General features: G+C 49.2%; 1 protein-coding gene across 1 annotated transcript in view; it reads left to right on the plus strand.

Annotated features, from left to right (window-relative positions):
• The window catches only part of LOC138355201 (F-box DNA helicase 1-like), a 168,384-nt gene that overhangs the window by 92,367 nt on the left and 57,602 nt on the right, over positions 1–18,415 (plus strand). Inside the window, exon 4 of the mRNA XM_069310055.1 lies at positions 6,671–6,818. Coding sequence (XP_069166156.1) covers positions 6,671–6,818 — 148 coding nt within the window. The remainder of the gene's footprint in view (positions 1–6,670; positions 6,819–18,415) is intronic.

Raw genomic sequence — 18,415 nt, forward strand, 5'->3', positions numbered from 1 at the left:
ATATATATATATATATATATATATATATATATATATATATATATGCCCAAGATAACTATCCGAGTGCTGGCGGTGGGGTGGTTCAAATAGCCTCGGCTATCACCTCATTATGTCCGGTCGTGATGGTCAAGTGGATTAAGGCGTCTTGTACATACCAGTTGCGTTGCTTCTGGGAGTATGGGTTCGAGTCACTTCTGGGGTGTGAGTTTTCAGTTGCATATTGTCCTGGGGACCATTCAGGCTTGTTCGCATATATATATATATATATATATATATATATATATATATATATATATATATATATATATATATATAATATATATATATATATATATATATATATATATATATATATATATATATATATGTCTGAATTTGGTAGAGTATAAAAAGCTGTCACATATGGGCCAAGTATGAAGATGCCTATTTTTTTACTCTATTTAGAAAGCAAATGCTTCCCACACCAAGGCTGATTACTCACCCTTGCTTGGAACAGTCCTCTGGCCTTGCACTCCTGCTGCTGTCTTTTCTAATTGTGCCGGTTCGCTTTTCCTTTTCATTGTTTCGTTTTTCTCCTCCCTCTTCTCCTATCTGCTTGTCGTTTCCTGCCGACCTTTTGCTTGTTTTGGATTGTTTCTTTGGACTTCTTCTATTTTGACGTCCGGGTGCTTGAGGAGGCATACTCTTGCACCCGTAGAACTGTAGTACCCAAAGTCTCGAGCGAGTGGAACCTTTTATTGTCAATACCCCTTTCGTCGCTGAACCCGATCTCGACGGACTGATGGTTCTTAAGGTGGCGTATACTCACAACGCACCCCTCGGGGGCCCCGGCATGATCGGCGATAGCTTCCTGTTGGGTGTCCTACCTCTAATTGTTGTTCCATGGTGGGTATGGGGGCACATTCGTGGATGAATTTATCACTCTTCGTACCTATGTCGTTGAATGCTTTTGTTGTACCCTCTCATGCTCGTGGGGTGGGCGACCAAGCCCCCGAGTCGCCCTGTCTTGGAAGACCGGGCTCTGTAGCCTCCGCTGCATTGGGCCCTGACCTTGCTGCTCGTTTGGCCTCTCTGACTCCTTCCCCTGGCTCACCTCCCTCCTCTGTGGTTGGGTCGTGCCCCAATCCCCCAGTGGTGACTATCTCGTCCCCTGGCGCGGCTCCATCTCTAGTTGTAACTACTGCACCTTTTAACCCCTCTCTGGGGGTTCTCACCGCCGTCCTCGTCACGGTCGCTCTCGCTCGATTCCTTCCAGTTCTGCTATCAAGACTTGTTTGGTCCCGCTTTGTGGGCCAAATATTTTGATCTCCTCCCTCTTGATTCTGCGCCTCCTGGTGATTTCTCCCTCCATCGACATCTCGTTGATTCCGTGGATGCCTCCATTACTTTCAACCCCACTCGTCTCGGTACACGTGTCGTTGCTGCTCCTTCTCAGGATGCCGCTTCCCGCTTGGCTGCCTTATCCTGCCTTGGCGAGACCCCTGTTCGGGTCTCGAAGAACGCTCAGTTGAACGCCAGTGTTGGCACTATTCTGCTCCCGCCCCATGTTGCGACCGGCGTTCGGGACCTGCGCGACTGCCACGACGATATTCGACATATCCTTGCTGCCCAGGGCCATTCTATTCTTCAGGTGGACACATTTACTAGACCCCCTCGTGGTAGTCGCCGTCAACCCCTCCGGGTTGTGAAGATTACCTTTGATGGTAGGACCCTTCCACCCTCTGTCATTCTTGCTGGTGCCAGGTGCTCTGTCCAGGAGTACATTCCTTCCCCTCGGCTCTGCAACAAGTGCTGGAGGTTTGGGCATGGTGCCCTCCGCTGCTCCGGGACTGTCTCTCTCTGTCGTTTGTGTGGTGGCGAGGGTCACTCTAAGTCGGAGTGCACTTCTCCCCAGGCTCGTTGCCTCAACTGCGGTGAGGCCCATCCTACCTTCTCCCGTGCGTGTGTCCATTACAAGCTTGAGGCAGCTGTCCTCAACTTGAAGCACCGGGAGCGTTTATATTTTCCTGAGGTGAGACGCCAGGTTCGTCGGCTCCCGCCTTATGCTAATCTCTCTTATGCTCGTGTGTTGAGCTCTTCCTCTCCTCGTCCTTCCCGCCTTCCTCAGACTCGCAACCGTTTCCGGGCCTTGGACCCTGATACGCCCACTGCCCCCTCCTCTGTTCCTTTGGGTTCTCTCCCGAAGGATCCACCTCCTGGTCCTCTGTCTGGTGTTCCCCTTCTTTCTACCCGGTCTGTCTTGTCTCCTGTGTCTTCTTCTTCGTCTCCCTCCGTTCCTCCTTCCCATCCTTCCCCTCCATCTCTTGACTCTCCCCGCCGCCTGTCGGTGCGGGCTGATGTCCATCGCTCTCCAAACGGCCGTCATGTGTGCTCTCGTTCAGCTTCTGTTGAGACGCTAGAATCCGTTGCCCAGTACGTGGTTGCTGGGACACCTGTCTCTAAGTCAGAAGCGTAAGCCTGGCTCCTCTCCTTCTTTCTCTCCGGCGGGTAAGATGGTTTTGCTTTCTTCCTCGGCCCCTACTTCTGCCTCTCTCGCTCCATAACCCTCCCATTTCGGTGGTTGCGCCCCCTGTTCCTGCTATGGAGGTTTCTTTAGCCCCCGCTTCCCTCTCGGTTGCTGCCCTTGCCGAGATGCGATCCCCTCTTTCTGCCCCCCCCCCCCTCTTCCTGCTGTTGTCCTTGACTGCTCCCCTCCGTTGTTTCCTCTTCCTCCTCTGGACCCCGCCCGCTCACCTCTGGTCTGTTCTCCCGCCTCCTTCCCTCCATCTTTGCTCAGTTTACCCATGTCCCCTAACCCTGACTTTTCTGACCCTGATCCCGACCCGGATACCGACCCTGATATTCTTTAACGTGCTCTGTTGCTCTTTCGCCTTTCTTCCTTGTTCTCTGTTTTCGTCCTTTCTCTTCTCGTCGATGTCTCTTCTTCAATGGAACGTTCGAGGTTATTACGCCAATTTCCTCGAACTCCAACTTCTGATTTCGCGGTTTTCGCCCCTTTGTGTCTGTCTCCAGGAGCCAATGCTTGGTGCTCGTCCTGGTCGTTTTCGTGGCTATTCCTTTCTCCCCCCCCCCCACAGCCGTTGCTGGGGGCTTCTAATTCTTCTGCTCTTTTGATTCGTGCTGATGTTCCCTTTGTTCCTTTACTTTTTCCTTCACCTCTTCATTGTTCTGCTGCTCGTGTCTTTGTGGGGAAATGGTACACAGTTTGTTCCATTTATCTCCCCCCGAGTGTCCTGCTTTCTCTTCCTGAGTTGAAACATCACCTAGACTTCTTGCCGGAGCCTGTGCTCCTGCTGGATGACTTCAATTGTCGTCATTCTCTTTGGGGTGACGTTCTGACGAATACCCGGGGTCGCCTTTTTGAGCCGTTTATCCTCTCTTCTTCCCTGTCTCTTCTGAATTCTCGTGAGCCCACTCATTTGGACTCTCGGACTCACACCCTTTCCTGTCTTGATCTTTCTCTCTGCTCTTCTTCTCTTTACTTAGATTTCACGTGGCAGGTTCTTGATGACCTCCATGGAAGTGATCATTTCCCCATCCTTGTTTCCTTTTTCTCTTTTCGCCCTTCCCTCTCTTTCCCTAGGTGGCGGTTTGCTAAGGTGGACTGGACCCTATTTACCTTCAGTGCTGCTCTCTCTGACCTCTCCCTCTCTCTCGCGCTCTCCTCCTTTTTCATGACAGTCTTCAACGCTGCCCTCCACGCTATTCCTCTCGGGGTCCTCGGAAGTGCGTTCCTTGGTGGAATGCGGACTGTGCTCGGGCTGTCCGCTGTAAGCGTGCAGCCTGGAAGAGGCACCGCCGTAGGCAGACGACCGATTCTATTCTTTTCTTTCGGAAAGCGAGTGCGGTGTCCTGTAGGGCCATCCGTACGGCTAAACGTGAATGTTGGGTGTCTTATGTCTCAACAATTACGTCCGGAACTCCTCTGCCCCAGATCTGGAAGTGTATCCGCAAGATAGCGGGCAAGTTCGCTCCCGATGTTTCACCGGTCCTTCACCTCCATGATACTCTTGTGGCGGACCCGTTGCAGGTCGCTTCCGTACTGGGTTCCCACTTTTCTTCTGTTAGCTCTGGTCTTCATCTTCCCCAATCTTTCCTTCTTCGTAAACCTGTCCTTGAGTCTCGTCCTTTAGATTTCTGCACTCGTTTTCAGCTTCCCTATAATGATCCCTTCTCTCACTGAACTTCGTTCTGCCCTGGCGCTCTGCAGTTCTACGGCGGCGGGCCCCAATGGTATTCATTATGAGATGCTTCGCCATCTCCCTCCGTGCATGTCTCGGTATTTACCGAGTCTGTATAATCGGATCTGGGAGTCGTCGTCAGTCCCTGAGGACTGGCTCGATGCCGTTGTCCTCCCCGTTCGCAAACCGGGGTTTCTGGGTACTTCCCCTAAGGACTTTCCCCCTATTGCCCTCACAAGTTGTGTCTGCAAACTCTTTGAACGTATGGTTAACGTTCGTCTGATGTGGTTCCTGGAACACCATCACCTCCTCTCCCCTTCTCAATTTGGTTTCCGCAAGTGCCGCAGCACGACAGATGTCCTGGTGAACTTGGAGGTCTATATTCATACTGCTTTTGCTGCGAAGACCTCCGTTGTTGCCGTCTTTTTTGACCTGGAAAAGGCTTACGACACCACTTGGCGATATCATATTCTATCTCAACTTCATTCTTTTGGCCTTCGTGGTGATCTCCCTCTCTTTCTCCGCAGCTTCCTCTCTCGTCGTTCCTTTCGGGTGCGCCTTTGTACCGCTCTCTTTATCTCTTTTCAGCAATACGAAGGTGTGCCCCAGGGTAGTGTTCTGAGCACTACTCTTTCTGGTTGCCCTCAATGGTCTTCTTTCCTCTCTTCCTTCAGGTGTCTTCCCCGCTCTCTATGTCGATGATCTTACCCTTTGCTGTCAGGTTGATGATTCGCCTCTCCTTCAGCGCTGGCTTCAACTTGTAATTGATGCCGTGTCATCTTGGGCCACCGATCATGGCTTCAAGTTCTCTACTTCTAAGACTTGTGCCATGACGTTTACGCTGAAACGGGTCGTTCTTCGTCCCTCTTTGTCACTTTATGGTCATCCCCTTGAGTACAAAGTTTCTTCAAAGCTTTTGGGGTTATTCTTTGACACTCGTTTGTCTTGGTCTCCTCATATCTCTTACCTCCGTGTTGAGTGCTCTAAGGCCCTTGCCTTCCTTCGGGTCTTGTCCCATACTTCTTGGGGGGGGCAGATAGGCGCGCACTCCTTGCTTTACATTCCTCTCTCGTCCTGTCTAAGCTCGATTATGGTTGCCCTGCTTACTCGTCTGCTTCTCCTTCTACTCTCCAAGACCGCCGTGATCGCTACTGTCTTCGCTATCTTGTGCGGTCCTTACAACATCCTTCCTCTCGCCTCTGTCGTGCTTTAACTTTTACCCCTCCTGCGGTTCCTGTTCCTCTTCACCACCTCCCTCTTTCTGTCCGGTTATCTCGCCTACAGGACTCTTTCCGTTCGTATTTCTAATGTTTCTCCTCGTGTTGTTCCTTCTTTGCCCCCGTGGAGAGTCCCTCTTCAGCGGTTTTGTACATCCTTGACCCGTATCACTAAGGCTTTTACCCCTCCTACGGTTCTAAAACGCCTTTTCCTTGAGCACTTTTCTTCTCACTCCCGCTCCGTTTCTGTCTTCACCAATGGATCTAAGTCTGCGGACGGTGTTGGCTACTCTGTTTTTCCGATCGCACTTGTGTGTCGCTTACCTCTAGAGACTAGCATCTTTACAGCGGAGCTTTATGCTATTCTCTATGCTCTTCGTCTCCTGCTTTCTCGTTGTCAGTCTTCCTTTGAAGTTGTTGACTCTCGTAGTGCCCCCATGGCTCTCGGGTCCTTTAATCCGATTCATCCAGTAGTTGTCGAGATCCAGCATTGGCTGTTTCTTGTTCACAGTAAATTTAAGTCTGTTGAGTTTTGTTGGGTTCCCGGCCATATTGGTGTCTTTAAATGAGTGCGGATGCTGCCGCCAAGGAAGATGTCCGCTCTTGTCCCATCTCTCGTAAAGGTATTCTTTATTCCAACTTTTACCCGGTTATCCATTCCTCCGTCCTTACCCGTTGGCAGGCTTCTTGGTTGTCTGTTACTGGTAACAAACTACGTACTCTTAAATACAGTGTTTCTTCGTGGCCGTCCTCCTTCCACCGTAACCGGCGGTGGGAAACAGCTCAGGCGAGGTTGCGTATTGGCCATACTCGCTTAGTCCATGGTCACTTGATGGAGCGCCGCCCTGCTCCTTATTGTCCTAGTTGCATTGTCCCTCTTACGGTTGTGCATGTCCTTCTTGAATGTCCTGACTTCCAGGACGAGCGTGTGACTTGCTTTCCGACTGCCCCTCACGGTCACCTGTCCCTCAATAGTATCCTTGGAGACTCGGATACTTTTGATATCGTTCGCCTTATGCGTTTTTGTTCTCGTATTGGCATCCTTGGTGATATTTAGCGCCCTCAGATTATTTTGCGCATTTGATAGCCTTCCCGGTTTGGTGCCGTCTTTTGATAATTACTTACTACTTACTCACCCTTGCTGATAACGAACAACAAATGTCATTCAGAAGGAAATGTTATTGATTATCGACAAGGAAATATACTCCATAATTCACCTATCCCTTATTATAAGGTGAGAGAAGCGTATTAGCAATGACTTAATGTTGGCAGTGTCGGTGGACGTGTGGGACGTGGAGAGGGCCGTCGACCTGCTGCTTCACCCACACTCTTCTCTCACGTATACTACTGTCACAGAGGCCTTCTACTGCTTAGCTACCCTTCTGATTTACTGCACAGATCACTTCCATTTTCCAAGAAGGTGAGTTAACCCTATATTATAATTATATTCGGGTCTTTCTTGCGGTGAGAAGTTTCAGGATAAAAAGTATAAATGATCACAACAGTAACAAAAATTTTAATCACATCTGGATAAAATATAAGAAACATTATACAAATGCAATGGGGTTCGTCCCATTGCTCCCTTTAAATTAGTGTTGGATAGCATAGCGACCCTCTCCAACTTGGTGGAAGGGGACCAGCCGAGTCTCTGGAATTCCACTATAATAAGACCCTTTGGAATCTAAATAAAAAAAGCAAGATGTCTGCCCAATGTTAAAGGCCATAAGCTTGCATAACCTCGCCCAATATTGCAAAGTGATTACCGTGAGGTATTTAACCAACATAGTCGGGTTGGGGTCTGCTTCATGTCCCAAATATATAGTTGTCGGCTCCCAGGGTGACCCCTATTAAGTTGGTGGAAATTCTGGCACTGTCAATCACGTAAAATATTCCATTCCAAGCCATGTTTCCAGGTTGTTGACATAGGGTGGGATCCAGTATAGATGTGTTGACATAAGTTGGAATGACGCCCATTGTACCAAGCACTTGGTCGATCTTGATCGATGTCACAGTGACCCGAGGTTCCAAGTGTAGTCACAGTGTGACCCGCGGTTCCAAGTGTAGTCACAGTGTGACCCGCGGTTCCAAGTGTAGTCACAGTGTGACCCGCGGTTCCAAGTGTAGTCACAGTGTGACCCGCGGTTCCAAGTGTAGTCACAGTGTGACCCGCGGTTCCAAGTGTAGTCACAGTGTGACCCGCGGTTCCAAGTGTAGTCACAGTGTGACCCGCGGTTCCAAGTGTAGTCACAGTGTGACCCGCGGTTCCAAGTGTAGTCACAGTGTGACCCGCGGTTCCAAGTGTAGTCACAGTGTGACCCGCGGTTCCAAGTGTAGTCACAGTGTGACCCGCGGTTCCAAGTGTAGTCACAGTGTGACCCGCGGTTCCAAGTGTAGTCACAGTGTGACCCGCGGTTCCAAGTGTAGTCACAGTGTGACCCGCGGTTCCAAGTGTAGTCACAGTGTGACCCGCGGTTCCAAGTGTAGTCACAGTGTGACCCGCGGTTCCAAGTGTAGTCACAGTGTGACCCGCGGTTCCAAGTGTAGTCACAGTGTGACCCGCGGTTCCAAGTGTAGTCACAGTGTGACCCGCGGTTCCAAGTGTAGTCACAGTGTGACCCGCGGTTCCAAGTGTAGTCACAGTGTGACCCGCGGTTCCAAGTGTAGTCACAGTGTGACCCGCGGTTCCAAGTGTAGTCACAGTGTGACCCGCGGTTCCAAGTGTAGTCACAGTGTGACCCGCGGTTCCAAGTGTAGTCACAGTGTGACCCGCGGTTCCAAGTGTAGTCACAGTGTGACCCGCGGTTCCAAGTGTAGTCACAGTGTGACCCGCGGTTCCAAGTGTAGTCACAGTGTGACCCGCGGTTCCAAGTGTAGTCACAGTGTGACCCGCGGTTCCAAGTGTAGTCACAGTGTGACCCGCGGTTCCAAGTGTAGTCACAGTGTGACCCGCGGTTCCAAGTGTAGTCACAGTGTGACCCGCGGTTCCAAGTGTAGTCACAGTGTGACCCGCGGTTCCAAGTGTAGTCACAGTGTGACCCGCGGTTCCAAGTGTAGTCACAGTGTGACCCGCGGTTCCAAGTGTAGTCACAGTGTGACCCGCGGTTCCAAGTGTAGTCACAGTGTGACCCGAGGTTCCAAGTGTAGCGTCACAGTGTGACCCGCGGTACCAAGTGTAGCGTCACAGTGACCCGCGGTACCAAGTGTAGCGTCACAGTGACCCGCGGTACCAAGTGTAGCGTCACAGTGACCCGCGGTACCAAGTGTAGCGTCACAGTGACCCGCGGTACCTAGTGTAGCGTCACAGTGACCCGCGGTACCTAGTGTAGCGTCACAGTGACCCGCGGTACCAAGTGTAGCGTCACAGTGACCCGCGGTACCAAGTGTAGCGTCACAGTGACCCGCGGTACCAAGTGTAGCGTCACTGACCTTGCGTAACAGATGGAGTCAGTTGTAACAGGTCAGGACTTAGGGGGCATAACTTTGAATATTAAGTTACTTAATTTTAATCAAACTTTATGGACGTATTATATGTAAGAAAGGCTCCACCTGATCCAAGGTTCAACATCGCAGCAAAATTAGAAAGGGAGAAAAAATAAAAAATGCATTATTCAACGATTTTTCAGCATTCAAAATGACTCTACCAACACAACTGTCAACTGAAATAATTTCTATGACATTCAGCTATCACATTAACATATAATAAAGGATTTGTCTTGAGATAGTCATCAAAAATATCATTAGTGCAATAATACAATTTTTTCAGAGATTACATAAATTATGCAACAAAATGTTTACAGATATTTCTAAAATCAACTATCTGTACCCGGCCACGCGTTGCTGTGACTCAACAACGCACGTGAGTTGCTGAGCCACAGCAACCTTTCCCTATCCCCCAGTCATCCCCACCATTCCCACCTCCCCATCTCCTCCTCGTCCTCCTAACCATTCCTCACTCTACTGTCGCCTCGTCTCCCCATGATCCCCCCCACTCGCCTGTCCTCTTATCCTACCCACCATTCTCCATTCCCGTGTCCCCTCGTCTCCTCCGTCCCCTCTTCCTCCCCACCATGTTCGCACGTCCCGTCCCCAAGTACTATCCACAATCCTCCCCCTCCCGTCCCCTCGTCCTCCCCACTATGCCCCATTCCCTCGTTCGATGCATTTCCAAATTACATGATGTTCCCATCACTGATATATAAGAAAAACATGTAAAAAACGAAATGGAAAAACAATGAAAAAATAAATTAAACTATACTCATAAAATTAATGTTATGGTAAACACAGCTCAATTCCAACATAATGTCACACAAAATAATTAAATCAAAATGAAAATTAATCAAAATAAATGAAAATTCAATTTGTCATTGTAATCTGAACATATTTACTATAGTGTGTGTTGCAATTACGTGCAACAGATGGCACCGTTTAAAAAAAAAACATGTTTTTACCCATCATAGGTGTGGCATCTATATAGTAGGTATATAAAAACACACGTATTCAAATGACACATCAAAATTTTGAAGCAATCATTGCAGAACTTTTGGATATTACAGTGTGCATTGCTCTTACATTCAACAGATGACACTCTTTAAAAAAAAAAAAAAATTCCCATCACATACATGACATCTATATAATATGTATATAAAAAACCCCTCAGATGAGAATGGAACGTTGTGTAAAAATTTCAAAGCAATCGGTGAAGAACTTTCTGAGGTTAGAGATTTTGAACAAATGAACTTTGAATTTTGATCACAGCCTTTAGATTCCTAGTTCTCTTTTGGGGAGATAATTCCTAGCTCTACCAGGTACTCAAAGTTCAATACACTGTGGTCACTCCTTCCCAAGGGCGCTTCCATCTTAACTTCCCTTGTATCCCACTCATTCAGGGTAAATATTAAATCAAGCATTGCTGGTTCATCTTCTCCTCTCATTCTTGTTGGTTCTTTGATGTGCTGGCTTAGAAAGTTTCTTGTTGCCACGTCCAGTAGCTTAGCTCTCCATGTTTCTGGTCCTCCATGTGGGTCTCTGTTCTCCCAATCTATCTTGCCATGGTTGAATTCTCCCATAATTAGTAGTCCAGATCCATTCCTGCTAGCAACAGAAGCTGCTCTTTTTATTATGTCAATGGTGGCCATGTTGTTTCTATCATATTCCTGTCTAGGTCTTGTGTCATTTGGTGGTGGATTATATATGACTACGACTATAATTTTTCTCCCTCCATTTGTTATGGTATCTGCTATGTAGTCACTGAAACCTTCACAGCCCTGAATAACCATCTCCTCAAAATCCCAGCCTTTTCTTACCAGCAGAGCTACACCACCCCCACCTCTTTCTTCCCTCTCTTTCCTCATAACATAATAGTCCTGTGGGAGCACTGCGTTTGTTATCTTTTTCATTAGCTTTGTTTCTGTGAGGGCTATTATGTCTGGGTTTTCCTCTAGTACCCGTTCTCCAAGCTCATTTGCTTTATTTGTAATTCCATCTATGTTAGTGTACATTGCTTTGAGGCTCACTTTCTTCTGTCCCTTTTCAAATCGCCTTATTGGTGAGTGTTCTGCTGGTGGGGGAAGCTGTTCCATGGGTGTGAGGTGGATAACAGGGTCTCAGAGGATACTGGGATGAGGGGTGGGGGATCCAGTGAAGGGGAAAGGACAGAGAGGGTATGGGGTGAAAGGGGAGGGAAGACAGGAAGGAAAGGGGGGGAGGGAGGACTTGGCGGGAGGAGGGGAGGGGTAGAAGGTTGGGGATTGTGTGTGGGGGGAGGGAGATTCAGCTGAACATTTGAGTGGGGGCAGGGAGGGTTTGGGATATGTCCACGTATATTAATCACTATGCGGATCCAATGTAGTTTTCTTCAGAAAACTTATAGATTTTAACACTGTCTTTGAGGGAGCCGGTCGGCCGAGTGGTCAGCATGCAGGACTTGTGATCCTGTGGTCCTGGGTTCGATCCCAGGCGCCGGCGAGAAACAATGGGCAGAGTTTCTTTCATCCTATGCCTCTGTTACCTAGCAGTAAAATAGGTACCTGGGGTGTTAGTCAGCTGTCATTGGCTACTTCCTGGGGGTGGAGGCCTGGTTGAGGACCGGGCCGTGGGGACACTAAAGCCCCGAAATCATCTCAAGATAACCTCAAGATAGAAGCCTACCATCTCTGGGGCTATTTGATTAAATCATTTATATCACACTGCACTGCACCTGATATTAAGTCCTTGGTTTATGACAACGAATAAGACAACTGAGAAGTGTTGCTGGAACACGAGTGCAAGCACCCAGCAGGCGACCTTGGCGACCGAGGGAGAGTAATGAGGTAACGCTTGACCTGTGTATTTCCCCAGTGTCATGGTTGGCAAGTTCAACCGAGAGTGAGAGGTAAGTTTGGATTTTCCCACTCTTCAGGGGCACAATTCAAGGCCAGCTCTTAGTAGACTGGGGGGCCCCAGGGCGAGTATTGGTGCTCTGGTACGGTGGGGGGGGAAGGCGGAGACCCATGTGAATAACCCAAACTTCATAAGGAAGGAAGGGGACGAAACGTGACACCATGTTTTATTATAATTGTTATGCAAATAGTGTATTTATGCAAGTTGTTTTAATTGCTTAAGTGGAACTGATTCAACTGCGTTTTAGCGCAAATTGTGTATATGTGTAAGTTCTGTATATGTTATTTGAAAAATAGATCCTCGTGAGCAAGTGTGATAGTGTATTTGGTTTATATGTCAGTGTGTGTGTGAATTTTGTGAAAATCATTTTTATGAAATTGTGTAATTTTAGTTAAAGTACGTTTGTTATTGTATGAGCATATATGCAAATATCATACTTTGTGTAAATGTCATACTTTGAGGATACATGCAACATTTGCGTATATGGTATATTTTTGGTGTGCAACTTGCATATTTTGTGTAAATTATATATTGTGTGTAAAAGGTATATTTTGTGTATATTGTATATTTTGTGTGCAACTGGCATATTTTGTATGTAATGGAAATATTTTGTCTATAAATGCATATTTTGTGTAAATGATACATTGTGCATAAATGGTATATTGATGTGGAAATGTCATACTTTGTGCGTAAATGCCATATAGAGTGTAAATGTGTTAGTTTTATCATGCATGTTTTAATTTGTGTATTTTTAGTGTATGTATGTACAAGTGTACCATTTAGAGTGACTGGTGTTAAATTATAATTCCAGTGTGCCTTATCACAAAACTCAGCTTTTTATTAATCACTAATATATTTCATTGTGACATAACCACATTGGTTTATTCATATGAATGGTATCTAGATGGGTTTTTATTCATGTAATTCCCCTGTTACGAACCCGGACCCAGCGTCCGAGCCTGGAGCAGTGACAAACACGCCATCTGTGGGTCAGCTCCCGAAACCCCCGCCAAACGAACGACGACACCTAGTGAGGACAGCGTGTACTGGCCTCGAGGACCAGTTTCCAGTCTGGTTCAGCGCTCGACACCGCCGCTCCTGACCTCTGGTGAGGTGGTGCTCCGACGACAGCGCCATCTATGGACTGGATACGTCAGGTGTTAGTATCTGAGCCTGTGAGTGTGGTGTATTAGTGTCCCAGTTATTGATGACGTGTCTGCTTACAGAGCCGACCTGGGACCACTGTGATGGAAGTGGAGTCAGTCTACCCGAGGCAGCCAGTCTCCATACTGTGAAGTTTGCTGCAGCTGTTGCGACGTCGTCCCCCCGGAAGAACACTGTGGTGTGTTAAGCCTGCCAGTGGAGTGGCAGTGGAAGGATTTACCCGGGACCGACGGTTGGAGACGATAATCCACTGGGGTATTGAGGACAGGAGGGTGATTGGTGATATCACACGAGACTCCTGTCTAGGGCGTACCCCTTTTATCGTTCGTGGAGTGGCCGTACCAGCCTTGGTGGCTCAGTACCTGCCAGCAGACCTGCTGGACGTGTGGTTGACGGCCTCCACGACGGTGCCCCCAGTGGACCTGTGTTGTGGCTGACCTGTGGCCAGGGTAGGCTCGGCGTTCTCAGAGGACACGTCTTGAGGCCACGAAGAAAGCACCGCGGACTCAGCACCTAGCTTCGAGGATCCATAGTCTCCAGCAGAAGACTACAGTGTAGATCCCCTTTGTAAAGTGTTAATACCCCTCCCCCTTGTGTACGTTTTACTTTTATATATTTAAATGGTGATGGTGAACATTATATAATATTAAGTTCTTAACTTTCTTTCCCTACTCCCTTTTAAGTTACTTGCGTCACGGATCTCATCCCTTGATAGCCACTACTGGCTTGGGAACGGATACCTATATCTTCCTCTAACAACATCAGAGCAAGAACCCCGTTGCGTCCCGAGAGGGCCGTAACATCCCCCTCCCCATCCGGCCTGTTGGCGCCGTGATGGGGCTTGGTGGACGGCTGCCAGTGTGATGCTCCGTCGGACAGTCCTCTGGCCTTTTGTGACCTTATGCTCCTGCTGCTGTCTTCTCCAATTGTGCTGGAACGCTTTTCCTTTTCCTTATGTTTCGTTTTTCTCCCCCCTCTTCTCCTATCTGTTTGTCTTTTCCTGCCGACCTTTTGCTTGTTTTGGTTATTCTTTTGGACCTCTTCTATTTTGACGCCCGGGTGCTTGGGGAGGCATACTCTTGCACCCGTAGAACTGTAGTACCCAATGTCGAGAGCGAGGGGAACCTTTTATTGTCAATCCTCCTTTCGTCACTGAACCCAATCCTGATGGACTGATGGTTCTTAAGGTGGCGTTTGTCGGGTGTATACTCACGACGCACCCCAGCGAGCCCCGGCATGATCGGCAATGGCTTCTTGTTAGGTGTCCTGCCTCTAATTATGGCTCCATGGTGGGTATGGGGGCACATTCGTGAATGAATATTTTTCTTTTTGTACCTATGTCTAATTCTGTTCATTTACATTCTTCAGGCTCGTGGGGTGGGTGACCAAGCCCCTGAGTCGGTCTGTATTGGAAGACCGGGCTCTGTAGCCTCCGCTGCATTGGGCCTTGACCTGGCTCCTCCTTTGGCCTCTCTGACTACTCCCCTCGGCTCCCCTCCCTCCTCTGTGGTTGGGTCGAGCCCCAAGTCCCCAGTGGTTACTACCTCGTCCCCTGGCACGGCTCAGTCTCTTGTTGTAACTACTGCGCCTTTTAACCCCTCTCTCTCTGGGGGTTCTCAACGTAGTCCTCGACATGCACACTTGCTCGATTCCTTCCCGTTTTGATGCACATCAAGCCGTAGTTGGTCCCGCTTCGTGGGCCAAATACTTTGATCTCCTCCCTCTTGATTCTGCTCCTCCTGACGATTTCTCGCTTCACAGGCTCCTTGCTGATTCCGTGGATGCCTCTGTGACCTTCAATCCCACCCGTCTCGGTACACGTGTCGTTGCTGCTCCTTCTCTGGCTGCGGCCTCCCGCTTGGTTGCTTTATCCTGCCTTAACGAGACCCCTGTTCGGGTCTCCAAGAACGCGCAGTTAAATGCCAGTGTTGGCACTATTCTCCTCCCTCCCCATGTTGCAACCGGTGTTCGGAATCTGCAAGACTGCCATGATATTCAGCATAGCCTTGGCCCAGGGCCATTCTGTCCTCCGGGTAGACACGTTTACTCGTCCCCCTCGTGGTCGTCGCCGTCAACCCCTTCGGATTGTGAAGATTACCTTTGATAGTAGGACCCTTCCACCATCTGTCATTCTTGCTGGTGCCAGGTGCTCTGTCCAAGAGTACATTCCATCTCCTAGGCTCTGTAACAAGTGCTGGAGGTTTGGGCATTGTGCCCTCCGCTGCTCTGGGTCTGTCGCTCTGCCCTTTGTGTGGAGGTGAAGGTCACTCTAAGTCGGAGTGCTCTTCTCCTCAGGCTCGTTGCCTCAACTGCGGTGAGGCCCATCCTGCCTTCTCCCGTGTGTGTATCCATTACAAGCTTGAGGCAGCCGTCCTCAACCTGAAGCTCCAGGAGCGTTTATCTTTTCCTGAGGCGAGGCGCCAGGTTAGCCGGCTCTCGCCTTATGCTAACGTCTCGTATGCTTACGTGTTGCGCTCTTCCTCTCCTCGTCCTTCTCACCTTCCTCAGACTCGCAACCTTTTCCGGGCCTTCAACCTTGATACGCCCACTGCCCCCTCCTCTGTTCCTTCGAGTTCTGTCCCGATGGGTCCCCCTCCTGGTCCTCTGTCTAGGGTTCCCCTTCTTTCTTCCCGGTCTGTCATGTCTCCTGTGTCTTCTTCCTCGTCTCCCTCTGATCCTCCTTCCCCTCCGTCTATTGACACTCCCCGCCGCCTGCCGGTGTAGGCTAATGTCCATCGCTCTCCAAACGGCCGTCGTGTGTGGTCTCGTTTAGCTTCTCCTGTTAAGATGCTGGAATCCATTACCCAGTACGTGGATGCTGGGACATCTGTCTCTTTAAGTCATAAGCGTAAGCCTGGCTCCTCGCCTTCCTCCTCCCCGGCGGGTAAGAAGGCTTGCCTTTCTTCCTCGGCCCCTACTTCTGCCTCTATCGCTCCTTCCCCTCCCATTTCAGTGGTTGTGCCCCCTGTTCCTGCTATTGAGGTTTCTTTGGCCCCTGCTTCCCTCTCGGTTGCTGACCTTGCTGAGGTGCGCTCCCCTTGTTCTACTCCCCCTCTTCCTGCTGCTGTCCTTGACTGCTCCTCTCAGTTGTCTCCTCTTCCTTCGTCCTTCGGACCCGCCCGTCAACCTCTGGTCTGTTCTCCCACTTCCTTCCCTTCGTATTTGCGCAGTTTACCCATGCCCCCTAACCCTGACTTTGCTGACCCTGATCCCGACCCTGATATTCTTTTAAGTGCTATGTTTCTCTTTCGCCTTTGTTTCTTCCTTGTTCTCTGTTGTTGTCCTTTCTCTTCTCATCGATGTCTATTCTTCAATGGAAAGTTCGAGGTTATTACGCCAATTTCCTTGAACTCCAGATTCGGATTTCGCGGTTTTCGCCCCTTTGTGTCTGTCTCCAGGAGCCGATGCTTGGTGCTCGTCCTGGTCGCTTTCGTTGCTATTCCTTTCTCCCCCCCCCCCCCAGCTGTTTCTGGGGCTCCTAATTCTTCTGCTCTCTTGATTCACTCTGATGTTCCCTTTGTTCCCTTACTTTTTCCTTCGTCTCTCCATTGTTCTGCTGCTCGTATCTTTGTGGGGAAATGGTATACAGTTTGTTCCATTTATCTCCCCCAGTGTGTCCCACTTTCTCTTACTGCTCTGAAACGCCTACTGGACTCTTTGTTGGAGTCTGTGCTCCTGCTGGGTGATTTCAATTGTCGTCATTCCCTTTGGGGTGATGGTCTGACGAGTGGAACAAGTGGGAACCGAACTGGGTTCCCACTTTTCTTCTGTTAGCTCTGGTCTTCATCTTCCCCAATCTTTCCTTCTTCGTAAGCCTGTTCTTGAATCTCGTCGTTTCGATTTCTGCACTCGTCTTCGACTTCCCTATAACGATCCCTTCTCTCTCTGAACTTCGTTCAGCCCTGGCCCTCTGCGGTTCTACGGCAACGGGCTCCGATGGCATTCATTATAAGATGCTTCGCCATCTCCCTCCATGCACGTCTCGGTATTTACTGAGTCTGTATAATCGGATCTGGGAGTCGTCGTCAGTCCCTGAGGACTGGCTCGATGCCGTTGTCCTCCCTGTTTGCAAACCAGGGTCTCTGGGAACATCCCCAAGGACTATCGCTCTATTGCCCTTACAAGTTGTCTGCAAACTCTTTGAACGTATGGTTAACGTTCGTCTGATGTGGTTCTTGGAACCCCTTCACCTCCTATCCCCTTCTCAGGCTTCCGCAAGTCCCGCAGCACAACAGGTGTCCTGGTGAACTTGGAGGTCTATATTCGTACTGCTTTTGCTGCGAAGACCTTCGTTATTGCCGTCATTTTTGACATAGAAAAGGCTTACGACACCACTTGGCGTTATCATATTTTATCCCAACTTCATTCTTTTGGCCTTCGTGGTCATCTCCCACTTTTTCTCTGCAGCGTCCTCTCTCGTCGTTCCTTTCGGGTGAGGCTTGGTACCACTCTCTCTGCCTTTTTTCAGCAATACGAAGGTGTGCCCCAGGGTAGTGTTCTGAGCACTACTTTTTCTGGTTGCCCTCAATGGTCTTCTTTCCTCTCTAACTTCAGGCATCTTCTCCGCTCTGTATGCCGATGATCTTAGCCTTTGCTGTCAGGGTGATGTTTCGCCTCTCCTTCGATGTCGGCTTCAACTTGTGATTGATGCCGAGTCGTCTTGGGCCACCGATCATGGCTTCAGTTTCTTCTACTAAGACTTGTGCCATAACTCTTACTCCGAAACGGGTCGTTCTTCATCCCTCGTTGTCACTTTATGGTCATCTCCTTGAGTACAAAGATTCTTCAAAGCTTTTGGGGTTATTCTTTGACACTCGTTTGTCTTGGTCTCCCCATATCTCTTACCACCGTGTTGAGTGCTCTAAGGCCCTTGCCCTTCATCGGGTATTGTCCCATATTTCTTGGGGGAGTGGATAGGCGCGCACTCCTTGCTTTACATTCCTCTCTCGTCTTGTCTAAGCTCGATTATGGTTGCCCTGCTTACTCGTCTGCTTCTCCTCCTACTCTTTGGCGTCTAGATGCTTTACACCATACTGGGTTGCGCCTCAGCTCTGATGCCTTTCGTTCGACTCCCGTCCTCAGCTTGTATGTTGACACTGGCTTCCTGTCTCTCCAGAACCGCCGTGATCGCTACTGTCTACGCTATCTTGCACGATCCTTGCATCATCCTTCCTTTTGCCTCTGTCATGCTTTAACTTCTACCCCTCCTGCGGTTCCTGATCCTCTTCACCACCTTCCCATTTCTGTCCGGTTATCTCGCTTACAGGATTCTCTTTCAGTTCATATTTCTAGTATTTCTCCTAGAGTTGTTCCTTCTTGGCCCCCGTGGAGTCCCCCCCTTCCGCAGTTTAGTACATCCTTAACCCTCCTCACTAAAGCTTTCACCGCTCCTACAGTTCTAAAATGCCTTTTCCCTGAGCACTTTTCTTCTTACTCCCACTCCGTTTCCGTCTTCACCGATGGCTTTAAGTCTAC

This window comes from Procambarus clarkii, chromosome 66, assembly GCF_040958095.1.
Source record: "Procambarus clarkii isolate CNS0578487 chromosome 66, FALCON_Pclarkii_2.0, whole genome shotgun sequence".
Classification (NCBI taxonomy): Eukaryota; Metazoa; Arthropoda; class Malacostraca; order Decapoda; family Cambaridae; genus Procambarus; species Procambarus clarkii.